The sequence below is a fragment of the Pleuronectes platessa genome, unplaced genomic scaffold, assembly GCF_947347685.1.
Source record: "Pleuronectes platessa unplaced genomic scaffold, fPlePla1.1 scaffold_379, whole genome shotgun sequence".
NCBI lineage: Eukaryota > Metazoa > Chordata > Actinopteri > Pleuronectiformes > Pleuronectidae > Pleuronectes > Pleuronectes platessa.
Window position 1 is genome coordinate 1 of NW_026518927.1, and position 17,220 is coordinate 17,220.

The 17,220-nt window shown below is 48.4% G+C and overlaps 1 protein-coding gene across 1 annotated transcript; it reads right to left on the bottom strand.

Moving 5' to 3' along the window:
- Positions 1-10,411: 10,411 nt before the first annotated feature.
- On the bottom strand, positions 10,412-16,923 carry LOC128436314 (uncharacterized; the record flags this gene model as incomplete). The annotated part of the gene is made up of 6 exons (XM_053418106.1): positions 16,615-16,923; positions 16,040-16,140; positions 15,330-15,554; positions 13,788-13,996; positions 11,328-11,347; positions 10,412-10,684 (listed from the first exon to the last, which is right to left on the bottom strand). Coding segments are annotated over exons 2-6 (801 nt in total), but the record flags the coding sequence as incomplete, so codon positions are not given.
- Positions 16,924-17,220: the final 297 nt, after the last annotated feature.

The window sequence follows — 17,220 nt, forward strand, 5'->3', positions numbered from 1 at the left end:
AAGCTACGTCTTCATCATGTGAAGACCAGAACCAGCAGAGCTCAACGTGCTCGGTGTGAACTGCAGATGTGAGAGTAACGACTCCAGCAGGAGACGAGAGGCTGCTGCTGATTGGCTGCTCGCGCTGTTTCCATGGCTCCCATTGAGGACCAACAGGTGAAGGAGAGCGGGGGGGGGGGGGGGGGGGGGGCATGAAGCTGCTTTGTATCAATTTAATTCATTTATAAGTAAAATTCCTCATCTAAATATTTACCTCTTTAAATCTCTGCTGATGAATTCATCCTCAGGAGGATCACAGTATTATTAATATCAGGTGATTAGCTCATTATTAAGCTTCTTCATCTAAACAAGCTTATGAGGATCATACAAACACCACATGACATATACATGTGTGTGTGTCCATGTCCCATCTGCTAACATGGAGAGGGGGGGGGCTGTGGATCTTCTCCATCAGGTGAAGGTGTGGAAGTCATCGCTGGTAGATTCCAGGTCACATGACCCGAAGTGAAGGATGCAGATGTTTCTCATCAAGTGTCACAGACTTTGTGTTTGTCATATTTTCATATGTTTGATAAAGAGAGAGAGAGGAGAGCGGTTCTGGTGAAGCAATGAGTCACACAACGTAGTCACGACCGACACTACAAGCAGTTATTGTTTAGTGTGTGTGTGTGTGTGTGTGTGTGTGTGTGTGTGTGTGTGTGTGTGTGTGTGTGTGTGTGTGTGTGTTGTCCTCACAAACCCTCCAACCTGCTCGTACAGGAATGACGACGCCTCCTCGTTTCACGCACATTCAACACAAACACTCCCTGCTGCCTGTGTGTTTGTATCTAAGTGTGTGTGTGCGTGTGTGTGTGTGTGTGTGTGTGTGTGTGTGTGTGTGTGTGTGTGTGTGAACAGTCACATAAATCATTTTCCTTTTCCTCTCCAGTTTGATGCAACGTGAATTCAGTGGGAAACAAACTCCACTGATGAATTTCAACAAAACAAACTATTTGATCACACACACAGACACACACACACACACACACGTGATGGAAACAACACAATGTGAACAGTTCTCCTGAGAGAGGAAACCTGACGAAGAGGAGACGTCAGAGAATCACTCTATATATTATATAGTGTATACTTTATATATATATTTATCCTCTTCTCACTTCTTCTCCTTTAAATGAAACCAAAATGTTCCATTAGCCCCCTGGTGGCTGACTCCAGTATAGGTCATAAACCTCCTCCATGTTACCAGATGGGACCTGGAGCCAACGAGGAAATCAAAGGAGACTTTGATGTTTCTGTCGTTTCCGGTCGTTCTGATCTCACAGATGTTTGTTCACGTGTTTCTGATCAGATGGTTTGAATCTGTTATAATTACAGGTAACTGATTATCTCTGGTGACATCACTGCATCCAACCAACGTGATAATCTGATTATTAAACTGTCGGTTTAATCCGGTTCATCTCATTGGTTCTGAAACATGAAGCTTTGATCTGGATCACACACTCGGCTCCTCCCCCCCTCATCACCATGGCAACGCAGAGCCAGAGGCTATTGTTCTTAATGGCTGCCTGGGGCCTCTCTAAGTGTGTGTGTTTGTGTGTGAGTGTGTGTGTGTCATGTAACAGTTGGTGCAAAGTGATTCCATCGACTACACACTCCAACAATTCCACTTCAACAATGCCCACGAGGGTGTGAGTGTGTGTGTGTGTGTGTGTGTGTGTGTGTGTGCTGTCAGTCAGTGGAGCTGCAGAAACCAGCGAGCACTTAAAGACGGTGATGTTCTTCTGAACTCCGCCTGTGAATGATTCTGATTCTCTGCAGAACAAAGTGAACTCAACACAATCGACTTCCTCACGTCACAGAAGACAGACGCACACGAGCAGAGGCGATGCAAACAGCTGGAGGTTCAGAGGCTCTGTGTGTGTTACACTGTGTGTGTTACACTGTGTGTGTTACACTGTGTTACACAGAAACACCAGCACACAGAGCTGAATTGTTTTTCTCTCAGAACTTAAATCACTTTGTGACTTTAAATTAAACATTTCAGCATTTTTGTAAATTGTGTTTTTATCACCGAGACATTTCTCAGTAAAACAGTTAAGATGTGAAAACGTTGCATGTTATTGTAAGTGGTGCTACATTTACAGTAAGGAACTAGCTGTCAATCACACTGTGGTACCCCCCCCCCCCCCCCCCATGCATAAAGTGCTTTATGGTCTACCTCACTCTAAATGACAGATTCACTCGATGCATCTGACTCCTCGACAGATTTCTTGTGTTTTGAGCCACAAGCCAGGAGGCGACTGAAGCTCCTCCACTGCTTCTTCTTCTCTGCTGCTGCAGGCAGTTCATCTGGGGAGGCTCCTCCAGCTCCTCCAGCTCCTCCACCTCCTCCACCTCCTCCATCTCCTCCAGAGGCTTCTGGCTGCTCTGTCCTCCTCTGAGGGCAACATTAGACTTGGTATCTAGCTTCTGCTTTGCTCCAGTCTGAATTCTGCTTCTTCTTCATCTCCAGCTCTTCACTGAGCTCCTGACTTGTATCCCTGGCTTCTCCTCTTCGTTCTCCTTCGTCCTCTGCTCCTCAAGGGGCTGAAGACTCCTCAGCTGTTGTCTGCTCTTGTTCACTGTGATGATCTTTCCTCGGCTTCCTGCACTGTTGAGTTGAGTTGTTCAGGTGATGACGTGACGTGACCCAGATTGGATTTCAGTGCTGGCTTCAGAAACATGTTTTTGCCCCTTGAAGCTGACTTGAGTTGATTTTTACCTTTTGATCAAGTGTCACTTGGACTCAAAGATGAAAGTCTGTAGAGATATGTAGACAGAAACTGCAGTGGGCGGCGGAGGAGGTAATTCTAGTTTAAACCGGTTTCATTGTGTTTACATCACAATTATTAATCATCTGACAGAAAACATGATCAGCTTTGGTTTAACTTCACAGTTTCTTTCTCTAACTGAAAATATTCCCTCCTTTTATTTCGCCGAGAGAAAATTGAAAGTGATAAACTCAGTGAGACTCAGATCTGTCCCTCCGGAGAAGAGAGGCCGGGTCACGACTCCGTTTGATTAAATCAGGACTTATTGCTCAGAGCTCTTGGAAACGCAGCTTTACAGAAAACATCTCAGTGACAAGCAGAAGAAGAAGAAATGACTCAGAGCCAGCGTCCACTTACTTTCTCCTGGAGTCGAATCCTCCTGTGTTTCCCAAAGTCTGTGAACAACGCACAAAAGAAAAGGATCAATTTCAAATCAGCATCAGGAAGAGCATCACACACACACACACACACACACACACACACACACACAGACACACACACGAGATCACATGACGATGATCAAAGATTCATGAAGCTTCAGACTCTCAGGTGTGAGAACCATCTCAGATCCAATCGCCTGATTGGTCCAAGAGTCTTCGAGTCCCGACACACACACTTGTCTCCAGGGACACCATGAGGAGACACATTGAGACTGGACCCAGTCCTCGTCTCTAGGACCACATGTCGGGGTGTTCACACTGATCTGAGTCCACAGACGTGAAGCAGGTGAAGTGATGACAAGCGGGTCAAAGGTCAAACTGGGATCTGAGTGATTTAGGGTTCATATGAACGAATGGAACCTCCAACATCAACACTCGTCTTCCAGCTCCACCGCTAATTTGAACTAATATAACCTCTCTCTCTCCCGTACACTCACCACACATGGCCGATCGAGTCCGACCGCAGACAGCTGAGCCCCCCCCCCCCCCCCCCCCCACACACACACTTCTCACATCACCTTGCTAATTTGAACAAGGCTTTATTTTGATACTTGTCGGGGGGGAACTGTAGCGAGCTTGTTGGCCTTTCCTCGGGTTAATTAGCGCAGCAATGCCGGCATTCATGGCCCTAACCCCAGACTAGGGGGGGGGGGGGGGGGGGGGGAGGCTCCTGGCAGCGGCCGCCTCTGGCAGGCTCATCCACAGGGTGAGTGACAAGCTGACTGGCGTGGGTCCTGATTGGGCCAGCACGGCGTGTCACGTGACCCGAGCTGCATGTGAAGCCGGCGCAGTTTACTGAAACTACGCCGTAACCTCACCAGCGCCCCCATGAGACCGTGAAGGTTATTACCAGAGCGTGATGGAAAGGGCAGTGGAACATGAAGACCGGTTGAATGCAGCGCTTCACGTTGGTTTGAGCAGACACACACTCCTCGGGGGGGGGGGGGGGGCTCCATTCCGTGTTGTTTTAGGGGACAAGTCTTAATTAGATGGCAGGCGGAATTTATGGAGCTAATATTTCACGGGGGGGTGATTCATGGAGGGTCTGCTGCAGCGGAGCAGCTTAATGGATGTTCAGAAAGACTCGCTTGACTTGTGCCCTGACGTGATTGGTCCCCTGGGAGCACGGCTGCTAAATACACCAGTGTGTCAGTGTGTGTGTGTGAATGTGTGTGTGTGTGTGTGTGTGTCTGTGAGTGTGTCTGTGAGCGTTGGTGCACAGTGGGTTGGGCTTGAGAAACACAGGAAAGTAAACACACACACAACTCCCTCCTGTACACGATGAGTTGTATTCTGTACGACACAAAGACGCCATCTTTCCTCTTGCACCCCCTCATCTCTCCAGCAGGGGCTCACTGTCTGTGACCCGTCTGGTCCCTGATGAACCAATCAGATCCATTGAAATCTAAATACACACACGACGGGACGAGAGACGGGGCTGGAGCTAATTCAGGTTCATTATTATAACGATGGATATGTTCCCTCCACGCCACACGGGGGAGGGGGAGTAAAGCTCCCAGTATAGGAACTGGGACACCAGTCGTTACGTCATCAGCTGCCAACGTTACAACACGATCAACGTTCCGATGTAAACACTGTGCAGAGATCAGCCGTTGGTCTATTGATCACTACACAGTGTTTACATTGGAACGTGATTCTCAAACTGTTGAACGGCTCGTTTTGTTCAGACGCTTAGAGCGGGATGGATGTGGCTATGGGGGAGAGCGGTCATCCTCTAAACAGAAGGGCTGCGGTTCGATTCCCAGTGTTCCCACAGATGCACCATATGAATGAAAAGATCCGACCTTTACCATTTAGGATCATTTCACTCATTTCACACCGAGTGGCTCTGGATTCTGTGGAAGAGGAACCTGACGACCTCACGTCTCCTTCAGTCACCTCCAGCTCCACAGACAGAGGGAGGAGCACGCCCCCTGCTGGAGCTGGAGCTTTCTCACCTGCAACTATCTGAGAGGACAAAATTACACTTTTGTTTCTGATATTAAAGCTAATAAAAAGTATGTTAACAATGGAAAAGAGATTTTAATCTAAAGGGACGTCCTCGTTAAATAAAGGTTGAAGAAATAAAACCAAGTTGAGATGTTTTAAGAACAAGCTCTTAAGAAAAAAGTGACTGAGTCAGAAACAACCACTCGTCACTTCTCCCGACAGAGAACAATAAGCTGCCATGAAAACAGAAGTGATATTTGAGTTATAATTCAAATGAGAAGGACGGACAGGTCGTGTGGACACAGGTGAGTAACAGCAGCAGGTTTATAACGAGCTCTCACAGACCAAGCAGCACGGGGAAATAATAAAGAGACGCTCGTCTGTCCTCCACCTGCTGCGTCCACTCAGGAACTTTCCACAGGAACACAACTATTCCTCTGTTTCACAGCAGCCAGGGCACGCTGGAGGGACAGAGGGACGGAGGGACAGAGGGACAGAGGGACAGAGGGACGGAGGGACGGAGGGACAGAGGGACGGAGGGACGGAGGGACGGAGGGACAGAGGGACAGAGGGACAGAGGGACAGAGGGACGGAGGGACAGAGGGACGGAGGGACGGAGGGACGGAGGGACAGAGGGACAGAGGGACGGAGGGACGGAGGGACGGAGGGACGGAGGGACGGAGGGAAGGAGGGACGGAGGGACAGAGGGACAGAGGGACAGAGGGACGGAGGGACAGAGGGACAGAGGGACGGAGGGACGGAGGGACGGAGGGACGGAGGGACGGAGGGACAGAGGGACGGAGGGACGGAGGGACAGAGGGACGGAGGGACGGAGGGACGGAGGGACGGAGGGACGGAGGGACAGAGGGACGGAGGGACGGAGGGACGGAGGGACGGAGGGACAGAGGGACAGAGGGACAGAGGGACGGAGGGACAGAGGGACAGAGGGACGGAGGGACGGAGGGACGGAGGGACAGAGGGACAGAGGGACAGAGGGACGGAGGGACAGAGGGACGGAGGGACAGAGGGACGGAGGGACGGAGGGACAGAGGGACAGAGGGACGGAGGGACGGAGGGACGGAGGGACGGAGGGACAGAGGGACAGAGGGACGGAGGGACAGAGGGACAGAGGGACGGAGGGACGGAGGGACGGAGGGACGGAGGGACGGAGGGACGGAGGGACGGAGGGACAGAGGGACAGAGGGACGGAGGGACGGAGGGACGGAGGGACGGAGGGACAGAGGGACGGAGGGACAGAGGGACAGAGGGACGGAGGGACGGAGGGACGGAGGGACGGAGGGACGGAGGGACAGAGGGACAGAGGGACGGAGGGACGGAGGGACGGAGGGACGGAGGGACATAGGGACGGAGGGACGGAGGGACGGAGGGACGGAGGGACGGAGGGACAGAGGGACAGAGGGACAGAGGGACGGAGGGACAGAGGGACAGAGGGACAGAGGGACGGAGGGACGGAGGGACGGAGGGACAGAGGGACAGAGGGACAGAGGGACGGAGGGACAGAGGGACGGAGGGACAGAGGGACGGAGGGACAGAGGGACGGAGGGACAGAGGGACAGAGGGACGGAGGGACGGAGGGACGGAGGGACGGAGGGACGGAGGGACAGAGGGACAGAGGGACGGAGGGACGGAGGGACGGAGGGACGGAGGGACGGAGGGACAGAGGGACGGAGGGACGGAGGGACGGAGGGACGGAGGGACGGAGGGACGGAGGGACGGAGGGACAGAGGGACAGAGGGACGGAGGGACGGAGGGACGGAGGGACGGAGGGACATAGGGACAGAGGGACGGAGGGACGGAGGGACGGAGGGACAGAGGGACAGAGGGACGGAGGGACAGAGGGACAGAGGGACAGAGGGACAGAGGGACAGAGGGACGGAGGGACAGAGGGACGGAGGGACGGAGGGACGGAGGGACGGAGGGACGGAGGGACGGAGGGACAGAGGGGACAGAGGGACGGAGGGACGGAGGGACGGAGGGACGGAGGGACGGAGGGACAGAGGGACAGAGGGACGGAGGGACAGAGGGACGGAGGGACGGAGGGACGGAGGGACAGAGGGACGGAGGGACAGAGGGACGGAGGGACGGAGGGACAGAGGGACGGAGGGACAGAGGGACAGAGGGACAGAGGGACAGAGGGACGGAGGGACAGAGGGACAGAGGGACAGAGGGACAGAGGGACAGAGGCACAGAGGGACAGAGGGACGGAGGGACGCAGGGACAGAGGGACAGAGGGACAGAGGGACGGAGGGACGCAGGTAGGGACTCACTCGTCCTGCCTGTGTTGCCTGGAAATCTGATATTTACTGAGACGTGAAGCAGAAAGCGAAGACGAGCAGAGACGAACATCTGCTGCTGATCTGAGGTCAGACCAGTTTACACATCACTCACGACAGCCAATCACAGGAGGAGGAGGAGCCCCGTTTAAAACCAGGAATAAAATGTTCATCCCTCAAAACTAAAATAAGACATATTCAGTTCATGTTTCTATATTTAGAATCTTAAGCATCAATCTGTTTTATCAGTTTATTGATGAAAAACGTGTCTGAATCTCTATTTATAACAGTTTCAGTACTTTGATCATTTATTAGTTTAATGACTCAGAACCTTTCAGCTGAGGTTGATCAGATTCTAGAAACGTGAGGTATTTGTAGATTCAGCAGGAAATGACATCACAGGAAGTAAAAATATCAACGTAGCACTGGAGGAAGATTTCAGAGGTCAGAGGTTAAAACACAACAACATGAACTCAAGCAACAAACAAACAACTCTGAGAAGAAACTAAACTCCCAAAAAAGATCAAGTAAAACTTCTTGTAAAGAAAAGTTTATTTTAGATCAGAACGTCGTGTTGAAGGAGATTCTAATTCGAGATGTATCAGCTTGTCTGTGAAGCAGTAGGTGTGTGTGTGTGTGTGTGTATGTGTGTGTGTGTGTGTGTGTGTGTGTGTTCTTGTACAGATATCTTTGTGTTTGAGTCTACAATCTACAAAGTGAGGACTTTGGGGCCAGTCCTCCATTTGTGACCCCCCCTTTAACGGACTGTTAAAAGTTAAGGTTAGGTTAAGGTTAGGTTAGGTTAAAGGTTAAGGTTAGGTTAAAGGTTAAGGTTAGGTTAAGGGTTAGGGTTAGTCTTGAGTTTGGATGGTTGAGGTTAGGGTGGGGGGGGCGAGGGAAAGCATAATGCCAATGAGTGTCCCCACTAAGATAGCTGTACAAAGTGTGTGTCAGAGTGTGTGAGCAGATTTTTTAATTCTCTGAGCAACGACGAGGTGTGTAACTGACAGGAAGTGTTACTGACAGGAAGTGTTACTGACAGGAAGTGTAACTGACAGGAAGTGTAAGTGACCTGAAGTGTTACTGACAGGAAGTGTAAGTGACCTGAAGTGTTACTGACAGGAAGTGTTACTGACAGGAAGTGTTACTGACAGGAAGTGTTACTGACAGGAAGTGTAACTGACAGGAAGTGTAAGTGACCTGAAGTGTTACTGACAGGAAGTGTTACTGACAGGAAGTGTAACTGACCTGAAGTGTTACTGACAGGAAGTGTAACTGACCGGAAGTGTTACTGACAGGAAGTCATACAGACAGGAAGTGTTACTGACAGGAAGTGTTACTGACAGGAAGTCATACAGACAGGAAGTGTTACTGACAGGAAGTGTTACTGACAGGAAGTGTAACTGACCTGAAGTGTTACTGACAGGAAGTCATACAGACAGGAAGTGTTACTGACAGGAAGTGTTACTGACAGGAAGTCATACAGACAGGAAGTGTTACTGACAGGAAGTGTTACTGACAGGAAGTCATACAGACAGGAAGTGTTACTGACAGGAAGTGTTACTGACAGGAAGTGTAACTGACCTGAAGTGTTACTGACAGGAAGTCATACAGACAGGAAGTGTTACTGACAGGAAGTGTTACTGACAGGAAGTCATACAGACAGGAAGTGTTACTGACAGGAAGTGTTACTGACAGGAAGTCATACAGACAGGAAGTGTTACTGACCTGAAGTGTTACTGACAGGAAGTGTAACTGACCTGAAGTGTTACTGACAGGAAGTCATACAGACAGGAAGTGTTACTGACAGGAAGTGTTACTGACAGGAAGTCATACAGACAGGAAGTGTTACTGACAGGAAGTGTTACTGACAGGAAGTGTAACTGACAGGAAGTGTAACTGACAGGAAGTGTTACTGACAGGAGAGTGTAACTGACAGGAAGTGTTACTGACAGGAAGTGTAACTGACAGGAAGTGGTACTGACAGGAAGTGTAACTGACAGGAAGTCATACTGACAGGAAGTGTTACTGACAGGTCTTCCTCCATGTGACTGATGAGAACCAATCAGGAAGAGAACGTGTCATCGTTTACTAAAGTCTCAGTTTCTGTTCAGACTCAAACACAAACCAGAGTTTCAAACTGAATCCAGATCAGTTCACACGCGTCTCTGGTTCAGAGTCATGTAGGACGCCAGGCGAAACCATAGCAGCAGTGATGGGGATTACAACTAAACACCGTCAGTCTGTGTCCTGCTGCACGTGTTGCAGACTTTTCAAATTAAGAGCTTAACAGCAAACATGTGAATTTGGAGGCTTTTATCCTGAAATATCCACAGGAAGTCATGACAGGAAGTGACAGTGGCTCTGACCACACGTGTCTGCCATCTTTGTTGTGGTCTAAACACGACTGTAATGATATAGTTCTCGGCCACAGAGGGCGACAACGTGCAGAGCGTTCCAGACTTCTTCTTCTTCTGAGATTTTCAGGTCGCATCTCATCAACTGATCAAATATTTAAATATAATAAAATAAATTTTTCATTCTGATCGGTTCTTTCAGACGACATGAATGAAACTTTCACAATAAAAGCTTTTCATTAAAGGGAACCACTGGAAAGGCTTTAGTGTGAAATAGAGGAAGTGCTGAGTTTGCGTTCAGAGAAAAAAGAATAATATGGTTTTGTTGAATTACTACTAAGGGTTGTCGCCCTCTGTGTTGAAGACAGGTTACTACAATGTAAAGTTTGAACTAAAGTAAAGATGGCCAAACATTTTGTGACGTTTTCCAGACATGATAAATATCACTGATCCGACATTAACTGGGCAAATTAGAAATAAGTGATGTTCCTTCCCCCTCCAAAATCCAATTTAAATTTGAATAAAGTAATTTGAGAAAAGCATGAAGAAGAAGCAACACTCACGTGGACGTTCCGCAGCTTCTTCCTCCCTCTCTCCAGTCGACTCAGGAGTCGCACACGGCGCTGCTCTCCGACCGCCGGCTGCAGCAGACGATCGTCCACAGAAACCGTTTTCCTCAGCGCCGCCCGCGTCGCTGCCGCACGCCGGTGACGCCCTGCCCACTTCAGCCAGGTGGAGGCGCCTTGCTCCTCCTCCTCCTCCTCCTCCTGCTGCTGCTGCACACCCCCCCGACCCAGGAGACGGATCAGGTGACCAGAATTCACGCTGCACCGAACCTGGACGAGAGAAACCAGAGACGAGCTGCTGTTACTGTACACTGCGCACACACACAAACACACACACACACACACACACACACACACACACACACACACACACACACACACACACCTGCACACGCAAACACACGTGTAAAGTAACATTTGTAAAGTTTAAAACTGCTTTTATTAATCAATCTGAAGAAATCTTGATATTTTTCATTCTAATTTTATTAATTGAAACTATTTGACATAGGGAAAATATTATGGCAACTGGTTATTTTATGATATATATTAAAATACTGAGTGTGAATAGATGTGAGACGATGAGGAGATGAAAGAGAGGAACAGCAGCAGGTTGGAGAGACGGAAACAGAAGACGAGTGTGAATCCTGCTCATCGCTCTGCAGAACCTTCCCTCAGGTGGCTTCAGGTGTCAGGCTGCAGACCAGCTGACGACCTGAGCTGCTGCATTAAAACTACATGAGGTGAAACTGTGGTCGCTGCCTGGATGTGTGACTCCTGAGTGAAGTGAATGAAATGTAGAAGGAAAGTCCAGAACGACAGAGCTGAAGGAACATGAAGGTGAAGAACCCTGGAAGCACCATGTTCTCTCTCCTGACATATCACTGAGAAAGATCAGCTCCTGTGGTGGACTCACCTCCAGACTCATCAGGTGACCTTTGGAGGAGTTCTTAGATATCGTGTTCACAAGAATGGGACAGATGGACGACCTGTGACACGAGGCCTCTGGCCACCAGGTGTCGCCAGCGCAGATATTAAAACTCGTGAAGTGCACATATCCTCTGATTCCCAGCTGGTGGGTCGCGACCCGTTTTCACGAAGACTCCTGTGCTTTTATTTTGAAGGGGATTTTTTATGCAGCAGAGCAGTGCTGGTTGTCATGGATTCATCACTAGTCTTTTTGAAACCACTTCTAAGTAGTTGGACTTTCTGAAGTTACTGAATTGTTATTTATGTTGTTTTACTTTGTGTTCTTAAGATAAACTTTTAGTTTTTTAATTAAAATGCAGCTAATTGAGTGTAAATTGGAATATTTCCCTCTCTATCGTCGCTAGAGGAAAACAGAAGACAAAAGAAAACTGTACATCTTCACATTATGACCCATTTAGAGCCATAAAGCCCCAGATGTATTGGGGTTGGATGCTGAAATTATAAATTAAGTTGAAATTATTAAATATATATATATAACTATTATAAATACAGTTCAGTGTATCAGATTCAGAAACACTGAAATATAATTCTTTATTCTTATAAATGATGGATTGAATAAAATGTGAATTTAAATAATTCATCTGTTTCAATGAGACTTAAATGAATCCACAGAAGAAGAAGAACCAATTAATCTGATTGTTATGAGATTAAACTCATCTGATCACTGCAGTCATGGCGCCCTCTAGTGGACACAGTCAGACTGAACCGTTCCATCAGTCATTTGAACTATTAAAACATTTGAGTTAAATACAAGAACATTTCACAAATGAATAAATCGAACTTTTTCATTTATATAAAACAATAAGAGTTGATAAATTAAAAACATGTCATATTTCCAGAGTGAGACCAATATTCTGGTGTAAAGTGGTGTCAGATTATAATTGTTGGTTATGCTCTACTCTTGACATGTGACCAAAGAACCTGTCTCAGCCAATCAGGATCAATCTGTTAATGCCACAGGTGATGCTAATGCTACTGCGCTACCTGGGTTTACCTGAAAACGAGGGGACGACGTTGTTGTTATTGTTAAATGAAGGACGATGGATGAAAGAAGAAATGTCGGAGATGAAGAGTCACGATGTTTTTATAACGATCAGATTTCATTCCCATGAACTGTGTCTCTGAACAAACAGGAAGACGAGTCCTCGGGTCAACTGGACGTTGTCCTCAGTTTTCAAACCATTGAGAGACGGGAAAACAAACAGATTCAAACAGGTTGGATTCAGAGTCATGACGAGAAGCTGAGAAACTGAAACAACAAGAGGAAATGAACTTTGTCTTAATAATTCACTTGATGACTTTGAACTCAACCAAGGCATCAGCTGCCTGATACAAATCAATGGATAAACACGTCTCCTACTTTTAACTTTAATCAGTTTTTTTAACTTTAATCAGTATTTTTAACTTTAATCAGCTGATACGTCTGTACTCTGACAGAGTAAACAGCAGAGCAGATGTTTATTTATAATTATTTATTTATAACTGTCTGATAGTCTCAAACCTGTTACATGTAAAATCGACTTAAAACAGACAAATGTGTGTAATGATGGAAAATAAAACTTTATGATTCATCAGCATTAAGAGTTAAAGAAATACTGACTTATCTATTTACATCTTCAGGAAAATCTCTGAGTGAAAATCATCTACAGAGTTCTGAGCGCTGACGAGTCAAACACCTGATAACGAGGAGACGGATGTTAATCTGTCCCACAGGAAGCTCATTATCATTCTCCAGGAGGGTGGAGCTACAGGACAGCGTGACCAACAGGAAGCACAGCCCCAAGACAGTGTAAATACAAGTGTGTGTGTGTGAGAGAGAGAGAGAGAGAGAGAGAGAGAGAGAGAGAGAGAGAGAGAGAGAGAGAGAGAGAGAGAGAGAGAGAGAGAGAGAGAGAGAGAGAGAGAGAGAGAGAGAGAGGGCACGTCCACCACCTCACACCAGCCTCCGGGTTCGTCTCATCACACGTTCAATCAAAAAGCCGAACTTCTAACCATCTTGTGAATTCGATTTTATTCCAGATCCAAGGAAACAAACTATTGACCCGGTTATTAACACTGAGACGAGAACTCAAACCTCAGGTGAAGAAGTGCTCGTGGTGATCAGAGCTGACGACGTGTCAGGTGATGTGAACATGATCACATGACCTCTGCAGCAGAGGTCATGTGATCATGTTGACACGTCCTGTAGAACCTGAAAACCTGCTGCTGAGTTGTTCAGCTGTGAAACACAAACTCTGGATCTGACCTGGAGTCTGAAAACAGCTCAAGTCTGGACGAACAGGAAGTCAGACCGTTGTAAACTATGACCACATCCTGTCAGTCACATGACTCCTGTAGCAGCGTCTCCCTCTTCCTGTCTGACAGAGGTCACATGCTCAGGTCTCACCTGCAGAGTTCCAGTGGAGTCCTCCAGGACTGGCAGCGAGCCGCCGCCGCTTCCTGAGGCTGACCCCCCCCTGGGAGGCGGAGTCTCCGGCTGACGTCCCCGAGCTCAGCGCCGCGGCGGCAGGGGTTGAGGAGAGGAGGGGCGTGGACAGAAAGGGCGTGTCCATCGCCAGTGAAGAAGAGAAGACGGGGGATTCTATCTCTGACAACCTGCAGGGGGCGACATGAAAGTTCATCCAGCCTGATCAGATCCAGTGACTCCACTCACTCACGTATCTGACATTTGATTGACAGCTGCCAATCACTCTACTGATACAATTATATTTTCCTAATGAATGTTTGTCTCAGAGGCTGAAAACAGCTTGAAGTCCGTTTTTAACGACGCATCATTTTTCTATATTTAAGAATCTTTGTGTTTTATGTGCTGATTGAAAAACTCACTTCAGTCCTTTCATCCTTTATTCTGGTTTATTGACTCTTTGAGTTTGTTCAGTTTTCAGATACATGAAGATGTGAAGACTCCAGGAAAGGACATGAAAGGAAGTAAAAATAGAGACGCAGCCACTGGAGGAACGATCCTGCTGCAGAGGTCAGAGGTCAAGATCATTTTAGAATATAAATATATGATGTATATTATATTATAAATCACGTCAGACTGATTCCCTCAGATCTCTGCTCCTAAACTATTTCTATGAAGAATCCTCCTGAGGAGTCATTTTGAAAACCTCAGATTGTGGTGAGGTCGACTCCTCATCTCCTCCTCCTCCTGCTCCTCCTCCTCCTCCTCCTCCCCCTCCTCCTCCTCCTCCTCCTCCTCCTCCTCCCATTTATAGCGGCCTCTCTTTCTTATATTAGCAGCATGTTTCCTCCAGCTCTATAAACACCAGTGTGTCCCCTCAGGGCCCCAGCGGGCTCCTTATCTCTTCCTCCATGGAGCCAGACGGAGGAACAATGTTTCTGCAGGTGGGAGGAGCAGGGGGAGGAGCAGAGGGAGGAGCAGAGGGAGGAGCAGAGGGAGGTGCAGGGGGCGGAGCTGACCACAGATTCTATTCGTCTCTTTTTGATGTCTGAACAGAGACGATGTCCGTCCCCAGAGAGAGAGACAGATTCTTTTAGAGCTTCAGTACGAACATGAATCGGAATCATTGTTCACATCAAACCACATAAACCACATCAGAACAGACACACACACACACACACACACACACACACACACACACACACTATGTGACTTGGCTGAGCAGCAGCGCCCCCTGCAGCCAGTAAAGAGCCTTCCTGTCGTTAATCATTTTCAGTCTATGTTCAGAACCTTAAAGCTCAAAATGTCAAACTGAAGCTGCAACAAACCAGAACCAAACTAATCCAGTGAAATGTGTGTCTGGTCGGAGGAAACCACAGAAAACTGAAAGTTCTTCTTCATTCTTCAAACTTTTCTCACAGACACGTGAATAAATTATCTTAAAGTCCATCGACACAAACGTTCATCTGAAGCTTCCTGTTTTATTCTGTTCATCTTCCTGTTCAGGTGAAAACCTGGGATTACCTGTCGTCGTCTCCCGGGTCGCTGACGGTGGAGCGACGGGAGTTGGAGGCGGGTGAGGAGGAGCAGGGGGAGGAGTGGTTGGATGCATGTGAGGAAGAGGAGGTGGAGGAGGAGGAGGAGGAGGTGAAGGCGGAGTCCAGCGCCCGGGGCAGCAGCAGCGAGGATGGCGTGCACAGCCATGTCTCCAGGTCGGAGAACTTCGAGTAACTCAGCATCTCCAGAACGCTGCAGGAGAGAGAGAGAACAGGAAGTGAGGTCATCATCACAGAGAGAAGAGATAAAGAATAAAAGAGACAAAGAAGACCAAGAAGACGAGAGGACAGAGAGGACGGAGAGGATGAAGAGGACAGAGAGGACGGAGAAGATGAAGAGGACAGAGAGGACGGAGAGGGTGTAGGAGATGAGGAGGACGAAGAGAAGGAAGAGGACGGAGAAGATGAAGAGGACAGGAGAGGATGAAGAAGACGAAGAGGACAGGAGAGGACGGAGAATGAGAAAAAAGAGGACGAAGAAGAAAAGGGGGACGGAGGAGACAAGAAGCTCCTCAAGGTCAAGGGTCAAAAAACATGTTTGATTCCTAATATTTAACATCTGTGGAGGAACTGGATGTTGATTGGTCGTTTCCAGCCAATAGGTGTGAAGAAGAAAGAAGAAGAAAAGAAAGAAGAGGTTTCCTGTACACCCCCCCCCCCCCCCCCCCCCCCCCTCACCTCTCATCTTTCTCATCAGCTGTTTGGAAGAGGCATGACGTCAGAACACTGGAGTTCTCAGAGTCCACGGACATCTTCAGCCATATCTGAGGGGGAGGAGCCTGAGTGAGTGAGGTGGTTGGTTAGTTGGTTAGTTAGTTGGTTAGTGAGCTAGTGAGTATCTAAACGGTGACGTCATGTGTTACCAGCTGGTGTCTTTTCATTCAGTTAGTTGATCAAACTAAAAACATGTAAACACTTGATGACGTCACAGGAGCAGAACGGAGGATGAGGTGTTTCATAAGTTACTAGTTACTTCAGTTACATTCCCCCCCCCCTTCACTTAAATGTTAACAATGAAGTGAAGTTAAAGTTCAAGTTAACGTGCACGATGAAGCTAGAGTTAACGTGTTAGCGTGCACGTGCACACTGTTTGGGCTCGTCAGGGAGTTAAAGAGAAAACACCCGGTGAGTTAAACTGACACTAACTAACTGTTAACTAGTCCTCTGACCTCCACTCGCACAATGGACTAGTTACACTAACTAGTTACACTGACAGTTTCAAACAGCTCCGCACATTTCAACCAGAGACTGACCGTCAGAGAGGAAACTTCTTCTTCTGCACAAACGCCCGCTCCTCTTCTTCTCCTCCTCTTTCTTCTCCTCCTCTTTCTTCTCCTCCTCTTTCTTCTCCTCCTCCCACAGCAGAAACATCTGCTCGGTCACACTGTTCCTGGAAACGTGTCTTTGTCCAGCCTCGAGTCAAACATCCCAAAATACACAGATCCAGAGCAGCGAGGAGGATTCAGGTTTCAGTGCACATCTGGAGCCAGGGCCCCGTCCCAATACTGTTCTCACTGGGCTGCACAGGGCCCCGTCCCAATACTGTTCTCACTGAGCTGCACAGGGCCCCGTCCCAATACTGTTCTCACTGAGCAGGACAGGGCCCCGTCCCAATACTGTTCTCACTGAGCTGCACAGGGCCCAGTCCCAATACTGTTCTCACTGAGCAGGACAGGGCCCCGTCCCAATACTGTTCTCACTGAGCAGGACAGGGCCCCGTCCCAATACTGTTCTCACTGAGCTGCACAGGGCCCCGTCCCAATACTGTTCTCACTGAGCTGCACAGGGCCCCGTCCCAATACTGTTCTCACTGAGCAGCACAGGGCCCCGTCCCAATACTGTTCTCACTGAGCTGCACA